Below are 19,400 nucleotides of genomic sequence, written 5' to 3' on the forward strand. Positions count from 1 at the left end.
GGTAGATAGGTAGGTATTCACGTAGGTGAAGAAAATAAAACAATATATTTAAAATATATATTTAACAAAAGCTGTCCCCTTTGCATAGTCCTACGTCACTCCGGTTATGTCCCCGACATTACCCACCCGTCTTTTTTTCGAATTGACCTTCCACCTATTAGAGGGATCGAAACTGTTGCTTGTCATGCAAACATCAGAGGCAAAGACCTCTGTATAGTCAGCTTGTATTGGCCTCCGAGAGCTACAGTTAGCCGCAAGCAACTTATTGACATGTGCTCACTCCTTCCTGAGCCACGATTGATCTTGGGAGACTTCAACTCTCATGGAACTGCCTGGGGGGAACCGTACGATGACAATCGTTCACTGTTGATATATGACCTTTGTAACAGCTTCAATATGACCGTTTTGAACACTGGGGAAACAACACGTGTTCCTAAACCTCCTGCTAACCCAAGTGCTCTTGACCTCTCGCTTTGCTCGAATTCACTATCGTTAGATTGCAAGTGGAATGTAATCCAGGATCCCAACGGTAGTGATCACTTGCCAATCAAAATTTCCATCACCATTGGGTCGAATTCTTCTGAATCTATAAACATGGCATATGACCTCACAAGACACATTGACTGGAAAAAATATGCGGACGCGATTGCTCTAGCCATCAATTCCAGAGATGGTTTACCTCCATTGCAGGAATATAACTTCCTTTCTCGTTTGATCCATGACAGCGCGATTCGCGCTCAAACGAAACCCATCCCAGGTTCCTCCATTCGCCGAAGGCCTCCCAATCCATGGTGGGATAGTCAATGTTCAAAGCTTTATGTAGAAAAATCGAATGCATTTAAAGCTTTTCGGAAACGAGGAACCATTGACAATTTTCAAACGTATTTAGACCTTGAAAATCAATTTAAAAACTTGATCAAAGGTAAAAAACGTGCTTATTGGCGAAATTTCGTGGGAGGTTTGTCACGAGAAACGTCAATGAAAAAATTATGGAAAGTGGCTCGAAACATGAGAAATCGCTCTTCATCGAATGAAAGCGAGGAACATTCATATCAATGGATTTTTAATTTTGCACGAAAGGTTTGTCCTGATTTCGCTCCCGTGCAAAGAATTGTTCGAGATATACCACAAGATAGGTGCGATCTTGATTCCGAGTTTTCGATGGTAGAATTCTCTCTTGCTCTCCTTTCTTGTAATAATTCGGCTCCAGGATCGGATAGAATTAAGTTCAACTTGTTGAAAAAAGTCACAGAAGGTTGTGTCCGAGACACGACCGCATAGTTGACGTAGGATTACGTTAGGCTATCTGTCGCATGCTGATTTTGGATGTTTGAAAAAATAATTTGTTAAACTCTTTGATAATGATCTGATGGCCCTGAAAAGGGCCGTTTGATTTGGTTGTTGGGTATTTTTTGTTCATTTCACAATCGAGCTTTCGGTATCAGTGATAGAAAGATGTTTCAGCTCCGATGCACGTTTACGAGATTGGCGCTCATATTGCGTGAACATATGTTCCGACATATTTACTCGCGTAAAACTTTATGGGGCAACAAAAACAACAATTCACTTCTGTTGTTTTTTGGCAGCGGTAGCTTTTTCGGAGCCGCTGCTGCTTATTTCTGTTTTTATTTTGGTGGTTTTCGTTGACACCATCACGTCGAGCTAAACGGCGAATAGCGAATTTGACACACTGGATATTGTCATGTAGAACCTTGCGATACGCTTCGATCCTCCTTTGCCTTCCTTGCCGCATGAGGTCATGTTGGTTGATGTTGATCTGATGTGACCACACTTAAAACACTAAAAACATATATGTTTACCGATCTGAGCGTCGAACAAAATGAGAAATCTGACTGAGCAGCAGCATCAGCAGAAAGAGAGAACATGCCTGAAACTTTCTGCTCATGATGTTTGCTGTTGCCATCAGTACTGGACCGATGCGGGACACAGCTCGATTTTTGATGTTAGGCCTCGATGTTTACCGCCGCTGCTGCTGCTACTGCCACTTAAGTTCGATATGAGACACAGCTCAATTGTTGGCCACTCAGATTCGATGCTTCGATGTCTTGAAGTTCAGTGCTGCACTTTCACGATTCCAAGAAGCGTGTGTTCGCACTTCTGATGGAGAGAGCGTGCCCGAAATGCTCCGCTCGCGATGCTTACTGCTAGCCGCGTCCACTGCTGCTGCTCTCCACTGTTGTCCGTTCCACGTCCGTTGTAAAAATGAATAAAATCCACGAACGCTCCATCCTTTTATATCATTTGGTATGTGTGAAGTAGGCGCCTCCTACTCGATTGTCATGCAGCTTGCCGGTGAACGAACGAATCGGGCGCGAAAAAGAAATGACGTCAATTTCGATCAATCAGGCCTAGGTATCTTCTGTTTGGATAGTGGTTGAGATTTTTTAATTGTTCGATTGTTAGTTACATGATATATATTATTTTATTCAATGTGAAAAATTATTATGGAGTACCTACCGACAACGTATGATGCAAACATCTCATCAATCCATCATGAAATGAATGAGCAATAAGCGTTTGAAATTGGACGGGTCGCTCATTTATTTTCTAACGATCATTTATTTTCTAACCGGGAAGCAGTTGACATACTACGCTGCGCTTTTATGTACATGAAAAACCACTTTTAACATGCGGGGAAAAAATCTTATATAAAAATTGCCAGATGTCAATGTTGCCAAGCGTAGTTATTGATGGTTAACCCATCCGTTACGAGCGTCGTCTATAGACGACATCCGCGCGACGTCCTGTGTGTACGAATGTCGTCTATAGACGACATCCACGCGACGAGCTGTGTGTACGAGCGTTGTCTTTAGACAACATGAAATTCATACTGCTCTTCGATCACACCAGCGCGATGTGCATACTTTTCGGCGCAGTGCTTCGTACAGGGGTAGCACTTCGGCGGAGCACACTGCCGTAATGAAAGGGTTAAACCGACGCCGAACCGAATAGCGATGAACGCACCCATATCACGAACTTCGACATTTGATTTGCTATTATTGTGCTACTCGCCTGTGTAGTTCGCGCAAAGGCATCGGCAAAATATTATTTTAGAAAATTCCTTGAGGCATTTGTCTGAAACGTGCTGTGTATGACCGGAGCCGTTTCGCTATTTATATATATATATATATATATATATATATATATATATATATATATATATATATATATATATATATATGCATACATATGTCATTCGCCTCCCTTACCGCATCCAGTCAGGTTGGTTGATGGAAAGTATGTTTCTGACGTGATAAGTTTCCTGTTAGTTGCACATGATCAAAGAAAATGTAAAAGTAAACAGTATTTTTGATCGTTGTTTTATATCATTTTTATGCTAAGTGGAAAACAATAAATTAAACTCTTTCGTTTCAAAGCAATATCGAAAGTCCTGAAAAGAACTGGAATGGTTAAATGGGTTGTATGGAATCTGCTGCGTGCTAATGTAATGAGGTTTCAGTCGGATGTAGTAGTTGTTAACTTTTTGGCAGTGGTAGTTTTTTCGGAGTCGCTGCTGCTTTCCTTGGCTTTGGTATCTTCGGCTTCTGTGCGTCGGTTTGCAAGGGTTTCGTTGACACCATCACGGTGAGCTAAACAACGGATAGCGGCTTTGATACACTGGATGTTGCCATGTGGAACCTTGCGATACACTATTCCTTAACAGGGTCCTTTGTCTCCTTTACCTCCATAACCGCATCCAATTATATTGGTTGATGTGAACAGGAGTACCAGCAATGCACACTAGAAACACATATGTTTATCGATCTGAGCGTCCAACAAGAATGAGAAATCTGACTGAGTAGCAGCAGCAGCAGCAGCAGTAGAGAAAGAGAGAATGCCTGAAACTCTCTACTCATGATATTTGTTGTTGCCAACAGTAATGGACCGATGCGAGACACAGCTCGATTGTTGAGGTTCAGCCTCGATGTTTACCGCCGCTGCTGCTGCTACTGCCACTTATGTGAGACACAGCTCAATTGTTGGCCGCTCGGATTCGATGCTGCACTTTCACGATGCCAAGAAACGTTCTCGCACTTCTGACGGAGAGAACGTGCCTGAAACGATCCGCTCGTGATGCTTGCTGCTGCCACTAGTAGTAGACCGGTTTCAACAACCGTTGCTACTGTTTGCCGCTGCTTATGCTGCCATAGAAGCTCGATGTGAGACACAGCTCGCATTTTGACCGCTCAACTTCTATGCTCGCCTATATATTAGCCGCTTTCACTGCTGCTGCTCTCCACTTGTTGTTGTCCGTTCCACGTCCGTTGTAAGAATGAATGAGATCCACGAATGCTCCTTGCTTTTATATTATTTGGTATGTGTGATGTAGGCGCCTCCTACTCGATTGCCATGCAGCTTGCCGGTGAGAGAACGAATCGGGCGCGAAAAAGAAATGACGTCAATTTCGACCAATCAGGACTGGGTATCACTGTTTGGATAGGGGTTGAATTTTTTCAATTGTTCGATAGTTAGTTATATGATATATACTATTTTATTCAATGTGAAAAATTGTTATGGAGTGCCGTAATCGTTTGATGCAAAAATCTCATCAATCCATCATGAAATGAATGAGTAACAAGCGTTTGAAATTGGACATTTTTCACGATGCGATCGATTTTCATTTTTCAATTTGTACCCCAATATGTTCCCGAAAGACGTAATCCTACGTCAAAACCTCCCCGATGTGGCCAAACATCGCTTGTTGATTTTGTTCAATAAGTTTCTGGAGCATAATGTTGTTCCGGATGATTGGAGACAAGTACGAGTTATAGCTATTCAAAAACCCGGAAAACCCGCGTCCGACTTCAATTCGTACCGCCCAATAGCAATGCTGTCTTGTATACGGAAATTGTTGGAGAAAATGATCTTGTTTCGCCTTGATCGATGGGTTGAAACGAATGGGCTACTCTCAGATACACAATATGGATTCCGCAAGGGCAAGGGGACGAATGATTGTCTTGCGTTGCTTTCTTCAGAAATTCAAATGGCTTACGCCGAAAAAAAACAAATGGCTTCAGTATTCTTGGACATAAAGGGGGCCTTCGATTCTGTTTCAATAGAGGTTTTGTCGGACAAATTACACTCTCGGGGTCTGCCGCCTCTATTGAATAATATGTTATATAACTTGCTTTGTGAGAAACATTTGAACTTTTCTCACGGAGATTCGGCAGTAAGTTCTGTCTCTTACATGGGACTCCCCCAGGGCTCATGTTTAAGCCCCCTTTTGTACAACTTCTATGTAAGCGACATCGACAATTGCCTTACACAAAATTGCAGCCTAAGACAACTTGCAGATGATGGAGTGGTGTCTGTCGTAGGATCAAACGAATCCGACCTGCAAAGACCCTTACAAGATACTTTGAACAATTTTTCAACCTGGGCCATTGGGCTAGGGATCGAATTCTCCACGGAGAAAACAGAGATGGTGGTTTTTTCTAGGAAGCATAGACCAGCAAAACCAAAGCTTCAACTTTTGGGTAAACCGATCACTCATGCTATGTCATTCAAGTATATTGGGGTCTGGTTCGACTCCAAATGTACTTGTGGGGTCCATATTAGGTATCTGAGTAAAAAATGTCAACAAAGAATAAACTTTCTCCGTACAATTACCGGCACCTGGTGGGGAGCCCATCCCGAAGATCTTATAATGTTGTATCGAACAACTATTCTCTCAGTGATGGAGTATGGCAGTTTCTGTTTTCAATCAGCTGCCAAAACACACCTCATTAAACTCGAGCGAATTCAGTATCTTTGTCTCCGTATCGCGTTGGGATGTATGCCCTCAACGCATACCATGAGTCTCGAGGTTTTGGCAGGCCTACTCCCAATAAAAGATCGCTTCAATTTATTATCTCTTCGGTTCTTCATCCGGTGTAAGGTCATGAACCCATTGGTGATCGGAAATTTTGAGCAGCTGATCGAGTTAAATTTTCACTCCGGATTCATGAGTTCATATAATGAATTCATCTCCATGCAGGTTGATCCTTCTTCGTATATTCCCAACCGTGTTTGTTTCCCTGACTACATCAATTCCTCTGTGCAATTTGATCAGTCCATGAAGCAAGATATCCATGGATATTCAGATTACCAACGATCGAGGATCGCTCCAACGATTTTCGATGAAAAGTATGGGGGTATCAATTGTGATAATATGTACTTTACTGATGGGTCCACTATAAATGAGTCCACAGGATTTGGAGTGTTCAACGAATTTTTTAGCACCTCACACAGTCTTCAGAATCCTTGCTCAGTGTATATTGCTGAATTGGCAGCAATTCATTGGGCGTTGGACAGCGTCGCCTCACGACCTGTTGAACACTATTACATTGTAACGGATAGTCTTAGCTCTGTCGAAGCTATCCGTTCAGTGAGGCCGGAAAAGCATTCGCCGTACTTCCTTGAGAGAATACGAGAAATTTTGAGTGCTTTATCCAGATGCTGTTTTGTCATTACCTTTATCTGGGTCCCTTCACATTGCTCCATTCCGGGTAATGAGAGGGCTGACTCATTAGCAAAGGTAGGTGCAATTGAAGGCGATATTTATCAGCGTCAAATCGCCTTCAATGAATTTTATTCTTTAGTCCGCAAAAATACCATCGCTAACTGGCAACGAAAGTGGAATGAAGATGAATTGGGCCGGTGGTTTCACTCGAGTATCCCTAAGGTTAGCCTCAAACCGTGGTTCAAAAGTCTGGACTTGAGTCGGGACTTTATTCGCACCTTCTCCCGACTCATGTCCAATCACTGTTCGTTAGATGCGCTACTCTTTCGTTTCAATCTTGCCAGCAACAATCTCTGCGTCTGTGGTCAAGGTTATCACGACATCGTTTTAGTTGTTGTTTGGTCGTGCGAGGTGTATCTTGTCGCCAGATCGAATTCAGAAAACTCCCTTCGGGCCCGAGGAAGACAGCCCAATGTGCCGGTGAGAGATGTGTTGGCTCGGTTAGACCTTGATTACATGACCCAAATATATGTTTTCCTTAAAACTATCGATCTTCGTGTGTGATTGTCCCTATGTCTTCATACCCTCCTTTTCATCCATTGCGAGCGATTGCCCCCCTTGGTATAAACAATAAAATAAGTTGAAATGTAGATATACAATAGATATACGAATAGATTTAAGAATTGAGTGTGATCATCAACATTGTAACAATTCCCTTATATCCCATCCCCTTCCTGAAAGAAAATGTCACCCTTCTAAACTCGAGTAAACCGCGAGTAATCGGTTTTCCACCTTACTAACCATAGTGTTATGAAAATTGTATATGTATAGTTTAAAAAAATACATTTAAGAATTCGGCTCCTTTAAACTAATGTAACTGAGCCTGTAAAAATAAACGATTTATAAAAAAAAAAAAAAAATCACATAACACTGATTTCTTTTTTTTTTCAAAAATTTATTGCCTACTCCAGTATTTGTGAGTAATTTGTATTAACATATTTACAATTAAATTAATATTTATTCAATTTTACATCTATTTATTAATGGATCTGTCGAAGAAATAGTCACTAGCCTTAATTTAGCCGTACACTGTTTGTCCAGAGGTATAATTGGCACTTTTTGACAGATAAAGTTTGGTTTGAAATTTGTACAAACACTATTTTCTCTGCAACTCTTCAATTATAACAGTGGCAAACGACGTCAAACATCGAACATGGAACAAATTCGACTGAAATATTTAAAGTAACCTAAACATGTATCGACAGGTTCAAAGAACAGTCCAAAGCATCCAATAACTGAATATATGCTTGTCGTGTTTTGTGACGAATATATTAGGCTGTCAAAAAAGTCCTGCGGTATTTTTTTTTTAATTTTCATTTGTTCATAAAATTAGTTACAATCATCTGTTTTAAGCGAAATATGCGCCGTTTTGTTCGATGACTTGTTCCCAACGAGATGCCAACTTCATAATACCCCTGTTATAGAAGCTCGCTTCCTTATTGGCTAAACTCGGATAGCTAATTTTCACAGGCCTCTTTTGTGGCTAACTTATGACTACCTAGCTCGTTCGCCATGGACAAAAACAGGTGGTAGTCACTTGGTGCAAGGTCCGGACTATACGGCGGATGCAAAAGAACCTCCCATCCGGGCTCCCGGAGCTTCTGGCGCGTCACCAAAGAAGTGTGTAGCCTGGCGTTGTCCTGATGGAAGACAATGAGGCCTCTGTTTATCAAAGATGGCCTCTTCTTCATGAGTGCTACCTTCAAGCGGTCCAGTTGTTGGCAGTACAGGTCCGAATTGAGCGTTTGGCCATAGGGAAGCAGCTCATAATAGATTATTCCTTGACAATCCCACCAAACACACAGCAGAACCTTCCTGGCCGTTAATGAGGACTTGGCCACCGTCTGAGCCGCTTCAGCGGGCTTCGACCACGATCGTTTGCGCTTCACGTTGTCGTAAGTGACCCACTTTTCATCGCCAGTCACCATCCGCTTCAGAAACAGGTCGATTTTGTTGCGATTCAGCAGCGATTCACATGCGTCGATACGGTCAAAGATGTTTTTTTTACGTCAACGTGTGTGGCACTCATACATCGAGCTTCTTTGTGAATCCAGGCTTCTTCAAATGGTTAATAACGGTTTGATGACTTATCCCCAGCTCTTGGCCGATGCTACGGCTGCTACTATGCCGGTCTTTCTCGGCTAATTCAGCGATTTTGTCGTAATTTTCGACGACAGGCCTTCCGGAGCGTGGCGCATCTTCGACGACCTCTACACCAGAACGAAAACGTTGAAACCATCGTTGTGCGGTGGAAATGGAAACTGTATCGTGTCCATAAACTGCACAAATTTTATTGGCAGCTTGAGATGCATTTTTGCCTTTGTCATAGTAGTACTGTAAAATATGTCAGATTTTCTCTTTATTTTGCTCCATATTTGCGACACTATAACTCACGAACGACTTAACCAAACAAAACACTGCCAAGGACTATATTATAGCGCGCAAAAATACCTTTTCAAAAAGCTATAGTATGACTCGATACAACGAATACAACTAGAACTACGCGCTTACAACGACACCTCGCGGAAATACCGCAGGACTTTTTTGACAGCCTAATATATCGAGTTGACCTAAATTACAGCTTTTATAGCAAGAAAATAATTCAACATTTCAAGGTAATTACATTAAATTCATAATTCAATCGATTTCATTATTCTACTACAAACAGTAGTCATGTTTTGGGGTTATTTGGGGTAAAGTTCTAACCACGACTTCCTTAGACATTTCCGTAATTAAGAAAATGTATCCCAAAAAATCACCTAAGAAAGTGGTTTTGTGCACAAGTCTGCAACCATCAAATTTAAGTATAATGCGTCGATATGTTGTAACGTTTGGTGCAGGGGTTTTTAGATTTTTTTTTATGGCAGAGCACTTTTCATAGCAAAAACATTAGATGGAGCACCTGCATTTTTTAATCAATAAAACAAATTCTACTTGCATTGACATAACCCAACTGGAAACAACTCTATTTCGGTTGCGTGTCGCAGTTACACGACATCTGACCCGGAGTAAACAAGATAAAGCACTATATACCCTGTGAAATTGAATTGAAGATAGTTTTTTTCCAAAGTAGGTTTTCAAGTGGAGCATTTGCTATAACTTCTCGGAGCACAAATGGTTCGATTTGGTAAAACAAAATATGTTAAAAAAAGGAAAAAAAATCCAATTTAAATTTAAATATATGCTATAAAAGATGTGTAGTTCCCTTTTGAGGGTAGTGTTTGAACATGGCGAAGGTTGGAACAGACTCGCTTGCAGAGGGCTCTGAAGACCACTTCGAAGGCGGTAGTCTCTAAAACTTGAACCGTTCGGGACCATTTGATTGAGGGGGCTCTACCATAGCCGGGCAATAAAAGCGACGGGTGGTTTCTCTTCGGAGAGTGGCGCAAAAGGCACCTGGTTTTACATCCCCAACAAAAAAAGGTTCACCGAAGGTTACAATATGATACGAAGAAATAACTGGTAAACCATGTTTACCCATCAGACATGAAAATGATTTGATTGATAGATTGTGTTGAATTATAAAAACTTTAAACTTTGCAGTTCTAATCCTGAGAAGGGCCCTTGTGGACAAATTCAAATCAAACTCCTTCTTCTTTTGCATAGAGAAAGACACTTCATTGTCATTGCTCGTCAGCAAACCGTGTTCGCTTCCACAAACTTCAAACGACGTTCTCGTGAAAATGTTCAATAAAATTCGCAATTATATATTATGAATGCCAACAAAAATCCAGACTTTTGATTTTCCATCATCCAGATTCCTGTTCAATACACCAGGGTTGCCAGGCTTAACCCTTTATAAGGCCGTAGAAACCAGGCAAGTATTAGGCACTTCAAAGAACATAATCCTTACATTAGCAAGAACACATGGTCGGTGTTAAGTCAGAGCGGACCAAGTCGCAAAATTAAAATTTCGAGTTATTGATTACATTAGGTTAAACATTTTGTAAGCTACATTCCATATTTATCAGATTTGGAAAATCACGCGTACAACAGCGATAACTTATCGAAATTGCTTTGAACGTATAATGAAAACCGCTTATAGCAGCAAACTTCACACTCGTTTTGGCGGAAAAATTTGGCTTAAGGGGTCTGAGGTATCACTTAATTCGGGGAAACATTTTTCAAATGTTTCACTTGTGATTTAGTGGAATGGTAGATGAGTTCATGGTTCTAAATGTATGAAAATAACCAAAATTCTGTGGATCAACAATTGAGACGTTTATGCCCCATTATGGTATATGGTATATTGTATTTTCCAAGTAAAATATGACTTTTCCTATTGATATCACATTTGATTTCTTTAAAAATAATGAACGCAAGTTCACGAATGAAGTTATTTCAATAAAACAAATACCGGCAGAGAAACACTTCAATGTCTAGAACAACTGTTGCTATGATCGGAATTCAGTAACTAAGGTATCAAACCCGAAAATCAATACAGTGCACAGTTGCAGCAAGCGCTATTACGGTGTTAGAATTCGTAGAGTGAACATAACGGTCATTACAATTGAAAACAAAAAATGTCCAACTGGATACCAACAGTAAAACTTTCGGAAAATCCAGCAAACAACTTTAGTGGGGAAAATGAGCGTGACATTGGTCCACTGCTTCAAGATATCACCGTGAAATTTCGTATACCGAAGTCCCAAACAGTAACCTATGCTTATCCGTACAATTGCACCATTCAAGAAGTAAAAATTGATATATCCGAAAAGTTTCAAATTCTTCCGAAGTTTCTTATACTGAAGCAAACCAATAGCTCATCTCCGCTGGAGGATGAATATCTTTTGCTAAATATTTGTGATAATAACTACGGCATCATTGATATAGATGTGGAATTGTCTGAGAATGCACTGCAAAATAATGTGCGTTTGGAGCCTCAAACCAATTACAAGTAACGAATTTGAAAATAAAACTGCGCAAAATAAGTTTTGCTTTTTTTCATTATTTTAGCAACTTTACGCTGCCGGATATCATAACAGTAACTATACCCGGTTTAGCCGAGGGAACGTCTAGTCGTGATCTGGTAGTTGAAATTGAGAATCAAGCTATCATAAAGCCATTTCTTGGTGGTTTCGTAGATAAAATAAAAAGTAAGTTGTTCACGTGCCTTCGTTCTAGAATGCTTCCCATGGAATTGATAAAAAAAATGCTTTTTTCCAGAAATTGAATATCATGATGCATTTACCCAAACTGGACCTCCGCTAGAAAGAATTAAATATCATGGTAAGCATGGTATTGAGCATGTAAACTAACAAATTTATTCAATTGTAGCTGTGTGAAAAAACATGAATTTTTCACAGTTCCCCGGATCATTAGTTTTGTTTCTCTGTTATAGTGACTTTCAACACATTTCGGCTGGTTCGTCACTTTTACTTCAATTTTTTTTGGAAGAGTGTCGGGAGTGAGAATTCAACTCGTGATCTCTGCGTGAGAGGTGTTATCACTACGCCAGATCGCCTCCACAGGATCATTAGTTTGATGTTTTAGTATTTTTCTTACTTCGATACTTCCTTATGGAACATTAAAACTTGAATTCATTCAAAATTCTATCTTTAAGACCGTTGATTGGACATTGAATTAACTAATGAACAACTCTTGAAAAATATAACAATTCACAAGCTACAAGCTACTTGAAATTACAATAACTTGAATGTACTGTGCTGAATCCAGAAAATAGATATTTCACATCGTTTCAAATTATTCAAAAATTTTCCAGGAATTAGAAGTCGTGATACTCAAACGGTCGAGGAAAAGGCCGTAGAAATCGATACACTTCGCAGTCGTGCTACTGTTAACTATGGAGACGCAACAGAGCATTCGTACTCTTCGAAATATACTGACAAAGTAATAGAACCCAAAAGTTACGAGAGCTACGAGGAAATGACAAAGCGTATAGATTTGATTGGGAAAGTCACATTAATTCAACGAAACTTCCGCCGATATATGTGGCAGAAATTGATAAAGAACAGTGCAGCAGAATGGAGGTACGTATTATATAATGAAGCTGGGATTTCACAGATGCAACACTGAACGGCACTATTTAACACATAAAAAATGTTCAAGGGTAGGATTGTTGTTCTTGTTTCAATGAAAAGCCTGTATGAAGCTTGCGTAATCGTTTGAGTGTACTTTTCCAAAAACGAAAGTAAAGACACTTAGTAATGTTCTTGAATATATTGATGACGTTCGAGTTACAATGATCAGTTTACAGTAGAGTACCAAAGAATGTATGGAGAAAAAACCGACCCTAAAATTTCAAAAAGTTACCCCATTAAAAAGTTCCCCATTTGGCATCAAAAATATATTTTTGGAAACCCCAATTTCTGGTGATTTTTGGGTTTTCAAAAAACTCAAAATTTCACGTTTGCGACACCTAGGAAATGAAGTCCGATTGAGCTAATATTTATCGAAAAAAGATCGAGATAACTATTTTTATTGGCACATAAAACCATACGTTTTGTCTCGTACAGTTTTCCAAAAAACACTTACACATGTCCACGCGATGTGAAAATTCCATGTTTTTGTTTGAACTCGAACATGATTTTCGCTAGTGTTGAATGTCTGTTCCAAACACGAACAATGATACACAAACATAAACATGAGTAAACAAACACGATGTTTATAATTCAAGAACATCATGTACAAACATACCATCCGATGTCGCAGTATTCATTGCTTTCGTTTCGTTTCTTTTCATGCACGGGAATAAATAATTCTTAAAATAAAAAAACATTCTCTGAATCGATGGTAGCTTTCCATGAATTTTTTTTCTCCGTGCATGTTACCAATGGAAGTCAAGGGAACCGAGTGCACAGCGGGCGACGTCATACAAATACTGGACAAATAAATAAATTAAAAAAAATAGTTTTAGATGCAGTTTCAGGAAAGTTCACACCTATTCTTGGTATTTTTATGTGGGTAACTAAATTGATGCGTGGTCTAAACAATGATATTAATTGTGAAGAACTCTGATATCAATCGACGCTTATTATGTCAGAACAGATTAAGAGTAGTATTTTTTTGCGCAAAATTTTAGATGAAGCACCCCCATTGTCATGATAAATGCATCCCTTCCTTTTTCATATCAACACACCAACACACCGTGTGGTGGTGAGTGGTGGTGATGTGGTGTCAAATTCGCTTCTTTTGCTCTACATAGTGCTGTTGCTCGGGATGAAAATGCGAGAGAAACTGAACATCATGTTTGAACATCATATGAAACAAACATGTCACACTTTTAAACAACGGGTACGAAAAAATAATGTGAGAGTAGGAAGAACATTGTTCGTCTCGTACCCAGTGTTTAATGTGGAACACAGAAGACTGACCTCGTATCCCGAAAAAAAACTATTTTTGACAAAATATTTTTTTCGAGAAGATCTCGACGTTTCACGCAATTTTACGACATTTGGTATCAACTATATATATATTTTTTTGAAAACCACGATTTCCTTTACTCCACCATTGAGTGATTTTCCGATTTTCAAAAACTCAAACTTTGACCGTGGAGAGTGGCACATCTCCCTTAAGGCGAAGGGTGAAGGAAGCCACAAATGACGCTTACTTCTTTCATCTCCCTCCCTTACCCCTCGGCCGATAATCAATAATTTTGTGTGAAGTGCGAAGAAAATTATCGTTTTCGCACACTTCCCATCAAGTAATATCAACCAAACTCTAATCGATTACTCACAATATATTAAATTTTCATTTGCCGTCGCAATGTATAATGAAAAACGTTGGAGAACTCAAGCTAGTGCTCTGGAAGTTAATTTTCATTTTTCAGTTTCCGCAATGGTTTTGTTTGTATTGGTGAAAGCATCGATATTTTTCAACACTGATGCCAGACAACATCATCGAAAAAGCTATAAAAACCACTCAATAAAATGTTATTCCTGAGTATAGCGTTTCATGTCATGAAAATCAATTAAATAAAATTGTGTTGATATCAATACAATTATTATTTTTACGTTTAATGGGTCTATAATGTAAGTTTTAGTAACTTTAACATTGGTTAATAGAATGGTATTGCGGAGCTCGGAACACTGCCACGGCTGCCTCTTGTTGATACCAAAAGAGCCCCAATTCGCATGTAAATTAGCTCATGTTACGCTCGCGCATGATCAGAATTTTACTCCTTGCATACACCTTCTATATAAATTAATATTTGCAATTGTTCATCGGAACACATCGTTAGTACATTTTACTTCAGTATTGAATTGTTATTTTTGACGTAGGACTACGTCTTTCATTTCTATACCGGGGTGTAAAATCAAAGTTTCGAAAACGAAAGCGTTACGCCGGAGACCGAGATTTTGAGTGTTAATAGCTCTTAAACAACTGAACGAAATGGTATGATAAACACTTCATTCGAAAGATAAAATGTCTACGCGTTCTATACTTGTTACTTTCTGATCCAAAAACTTGTTTCAATAGTCTTAAATTTGCTTTCAAAACAGGCTATTGAAATCACCAATCGGTATATAAGCGAGCGCCGCTCGGAAATCCACTCAGTTCTAATTGAACAGCGACTGGAGCATGTTGTCGCTGTTGTGGTGAAGCTCTTCATTTATCATAAGCGCGGATGAACGGTGTCACCAAGAGCCTGTTTGTGCACCTTAGGCCAGAAGAGAATCCATCAGGAGGAGAGTGATGCCACAAACGGTTCCCCGGGAAGATCTCGAAGCAGCCGCTACACACACACACATACACGCGCGGAATTCTTTCCGTTTGGATGCCATTCAGCATCGAGAAAGATCCGGAAAATAATCTGCCAGTTCCTCTAGGAATTTAAAAATACATTCATGTGAAAGAGTTTATTTGAATGTTTTCTAACCATGTAACACTGTGACCAAATATATTTCAATCAAGTGCTATTAACAGGTGGTTATCGAGTTAGCATTAACCACTGGTGGGCTTCCAGTATCGAGAAAAATGTGGAAATATCTAATCGTTACTGAATATAATCTGCCAGTTCCTCTGGGAATTTAAAAATACATTCATGTGAAAGAGTTTATTTTAATGTTTTCTATCCATGTAACACTGTGACCAAATACATTTGGTTTTGTGATTTTTCAATCAATCGCAATTAACAGGATAGCTTCTGAAGATTATTCTTCCCCATCAGTAGGATATTTCCGTATCCAATATTGGATGCATAAAACCTTGTGCCTACAACGTAACGCTCTCGTTTTCGAAGTTCCCCAAATATTCATTCATTCAGAATGAATTCAGATTCAACTTCAAACAAATGATCTCTAAATCAACGATAGTCCTACGTCACCCTTGCGGTTATACCATAGATATAACCCACTTCCTGTTTTTTCAAATGTATTCTAAGACTCGTGTGAGTGAAGCGCCACACAGTCTGATAAGTGAATTGATTAGGGTGACCATGAAAAAACGTGTTTTTTCTGCTTTAACTTTTATATTTCAAATCCTACATCAAAACTGTCTTTGTACGACTTTTAGAGCTTATTGATACCAACATTTTTCGATGCAGAACTTGTCTATATCTTAATCCTACTCAATGTTATTGATGGTTTTTTATCCAAAAACTCATGACTTCAATTTCAATTTACTCAAACACAAAAAAATACATAGTTTTGAAAACCACAAAACCACATGTATAGTGAAATATGCTCTTTCAAATGCCGCCAATAAACTTTATTTACGTTTGCCCCAGAAAGAATGACAAACAAATGAAGAGAGCATGTTTTTGTGAAGTAATATCAATAACTTTGAGTAAAGTTGAGATATTGACAAGTTCTGCATCGAAAAATGTTTGTACCAGTAAGCTCTAATAGTCTTTCGAAGACAGTTTGCATGTAAAATTTGAAACATAAAAATTAGAGCAAAAGAACAGTTTTTTTCATGGTGACTTTAACGTAACTTAGAAAAAAGGCGCTATATCGGTTATTTCAAGAAATAGAGAAAAACTTCGTTCTACAAAGATGTCTCAAATAATTGGAACTACAACATTGTCGAACTATGTTAACCTCTATCTATAAAGATAAAAAAATTAGATTTTTTATTTCATCGAAAATTTTGGTCACCCTATACATAAAACATAAAACAACATAAAAGCGAGCGCTCTATCATGAGTAACAACTTTGTCTAAGACATTTTTTGTCTAGAGAATAACTGTCGAGCTCTAAATGCTAATTTCCACTTAAATGCATCTCCTGGACCATTGTGTATTGGGAGCTGCTGCAACAAATGAGCGAGACAGTAGGCAGCCGAGCGAGCAGAATTCCTGTGCGAGCCTAAGGTGAAGGTGGAAGGAAGCCATTGTAGTAGTACAGTAAAACCTGTTTTTGTGCGGTTTTCTGTTCTTGTGCGATTTTTTTTGTGTGGTATATGGAAAGGAGCATATTTGACGAAATTATCGTCCAATTAGTTTTTAATAGTAATAGTAATAGTAGTGCATTGATTACCTTAGTTGCTTTTTGCAACTTACTTTTGAGAAAAATAATCAATTCTATTATTTTTCAAAAATTATTAATTTTCGCTAATCGAAAACAATCCATAAACAAGGATTTCCATTTATTGATGCGCCCCAAATAACAATTTTTCATATATCGCTTCCGTGAATAGAACATATGAAATAATAGACCTTCCATATTAAAAAAAAACTTTCTAGGCGTCTTAAGAAGGAGCAAAAAAGACGGGAAACAAAACGCATAAAGTCACGTCAGAAAGAATATCGCAAGGAATGTATTGTGAAGACATTTCCCAAAACAAAACAAGATTTTGACGCTCTATACGCTCAAGTTCAACTATGGAAAGAAAACGAAAGGAAAGAAATTTGTGAAAAGTATTCTGGGGCTCCAAAGATCGCTGAACTCAACATGTTATTGGATAAAGAAGTTCAACTGTTGAATGGTATCGAACGTCAGAGACAGATATTACAGCAGCAGACGAAGAAAATTCGTGATGAGCAAATCCTGAAAAAGAACAGTATCCCTATCAAATGGGTTGGATACAACAGTAATTATATCTAATCTAGAATAACTCATTTGAGATCGACAAAAAATGCTTTATTTGTAGATTTAATTATTCACATGGACACAATGCGCAATCAGCGAGCGCGCTTTTTAGCCGACCATTATCGCAGTCTTGCCGAAGAAACGCCTACGATCCACGAACGTATCACAGTGCTTAACCGCCTATCTCAGGTGGTAACCAAAGAAAACCATCCCGCCACCGACGAGGTAAAACAAACCATTGAAATGTGTGCACAAACAATAATTCAACTTCAAATACCCACTAGTTGAAAACCTTATTCCAACGCGAGAAACAAATGTTGGTAAGCAATGTTGACGGATCAAGAATGGATTTACTTCGAAAACGACAGCTAAATCTCTTAATGGGCATTATAACTCATGATGATAATGATATAGATAAGAGTATGTTTCATATCTCAATCATGGGGATTTACTATCAATATTTACCTTTCTCTTTTTGCAGAAAACAATACACGACTTTGTAAAAAATGCAAAAAAGTTCGGCCTATAGCGAAATTTCCTCTGGACACACGACAGTCTTCGGCCAGTATTTGCGAGAAGTGTAGTGACCTCCACGGACCAGCCATTGATACAGCCATTTATCGGTCCATTTTACGTTCAATTCGACGAGACGAGAAAAAACGAGGCGCTTTGTCATCATACGCCTTTATTATACAGGACAACGACATAAAACACATAGTGGAAAATATTTGGCATGGTCATTCTGCAATATCCAATGAAACAAATAGACCTGAACTACGATTGCCCCGGTGGAATATTGCCAAGGATTGGTCGCCGTGGAACTGTATATGCTTAACAGAAAATGAAGCTAGAGCGCATTTAAAAATAGTTCATCTCAATCACTACTATGAGGAACACATCATTAAAGACATCAAAAATAAACATGCGCTATCCAAGTCTGCGTTCAAACAGTTACGCGAAATTGATCACGTGTTTGTTGAATCTGGAACATGGTGGCAGGTCGGTTTGGATGGGAAAACAACATAATCGATTTTGGCAAAAACGGATATTACGAGAAAAATAATAAACGTATTTTACTACAGAAAGTTTATTCACGTCTTAGGCGTCGTGCACAAATTACGTAACGCTAAAATCCGGATTTTGGATCACCTCCCCCCCCCCTACGTAACACAATTTCCTATCTCTAATACACAGAAAGTAACGCAACCTTTCGCGACGAGTCGTGCTTTATGCTTTACCACTTTCCCGTTGGTTTCTCGCTTTATTTTATATTTCCACTTGCTTCCAATTGGTTTCTTACCACCCGGCATTTTGAATATGAGATTCCAGCTCCTCCTGCATCACTAGGAACAATTCAGATTTTTCAGAACACGACAAGGCTTCAAGTTCAAGGTAACGTGCGTCCCTACTGATTGTCACCCGGTTCGTGTCCGGATCCAACAATCTATACGCCTTCCGGTCCTCTGGGTAACCCATGAAGATTAATTTTCAGGCTTAGTAATCAAGCTTCCGCCGTTTTTCGTTCGGTGCGTAGACGTAGGCCGCTGATTCGAAAACACGGAGAAAAGAATAGTTCGGCTTCTTAACCCACCAAATTACGAATGGCGTGACACTAACCGCCGACGTTGGTAGAAGATTCTGAAGGAAATTGGCTGTAGACACTGCTTCTCCCCAATACTGCTTGACTAATCCTGCCTCAGGCAAGAGACGTCGCATCATTTCGCCCAGAGTGCGATTCTTCCTCTCGGCAGTACCGTTTTGTTGAGGACTGTACGGAGCTGGCTGCTGCGATAATATTCTTCTCTACGCCAGGAATTTCTTCAGTCCTGAATATTTATTAATATTTTATTTGGGAACGACGAACGGGCCATTTTCCTTTCATAGCA

General features: G+C 39.3%; 1 protein-coding gene across 1 annotated transcript; it reads left to right on the top strand.

Annotated features, from left to right (window-relative positions):
- The first annotated feature begins 10,991 nt into the window (after nt 1-10,991).
- LOC129762665 (IQ and ubiquitin-like domain-containing protein) lies at nt 10,992-18,563 on the top strand. Its single transcript, XM_055761144.1, has 8 exons — nt 10,992-11,420; nt 11,480-11,619; nt 11,690-11,752; nt 12,246-12,513; nt 17,169-17,515; nt 17,576-17,739; nt 17,799-17,934; nt 17,996-18,563. The coding sequence occupies exons 1-8, from the start codon at nt 11,047-11,049 to the stop codon at nt 18,538-18,540; spliced, it is 2,037 nt and encodes a 678-aa protein (XP_055617119.1). The 5' UTR covers nt 10,992-11,046; the 3' UTR covers nt 18,541-18,563.
- The last annotated feature ends 837 nt before the right edge of the window (nt 18,564-19,400 follow it).

This window comes from Toxorhynchites rutilus, chromosome 1 (assembly GCF_029784135.1).
Source record: "Toxorhynchites rutilus septentrionalis strain SRP chromosome 1, ASM2978413v1, whole genome shotgun sequence".
NCBI classification, from domain to species: domain Eukaryota; kingdom Metazoa; phylum Arthropoda; class Insecta; order Diptera; family Culicidae; genus Toxorhynchites; species Toxorhynchites rutilus.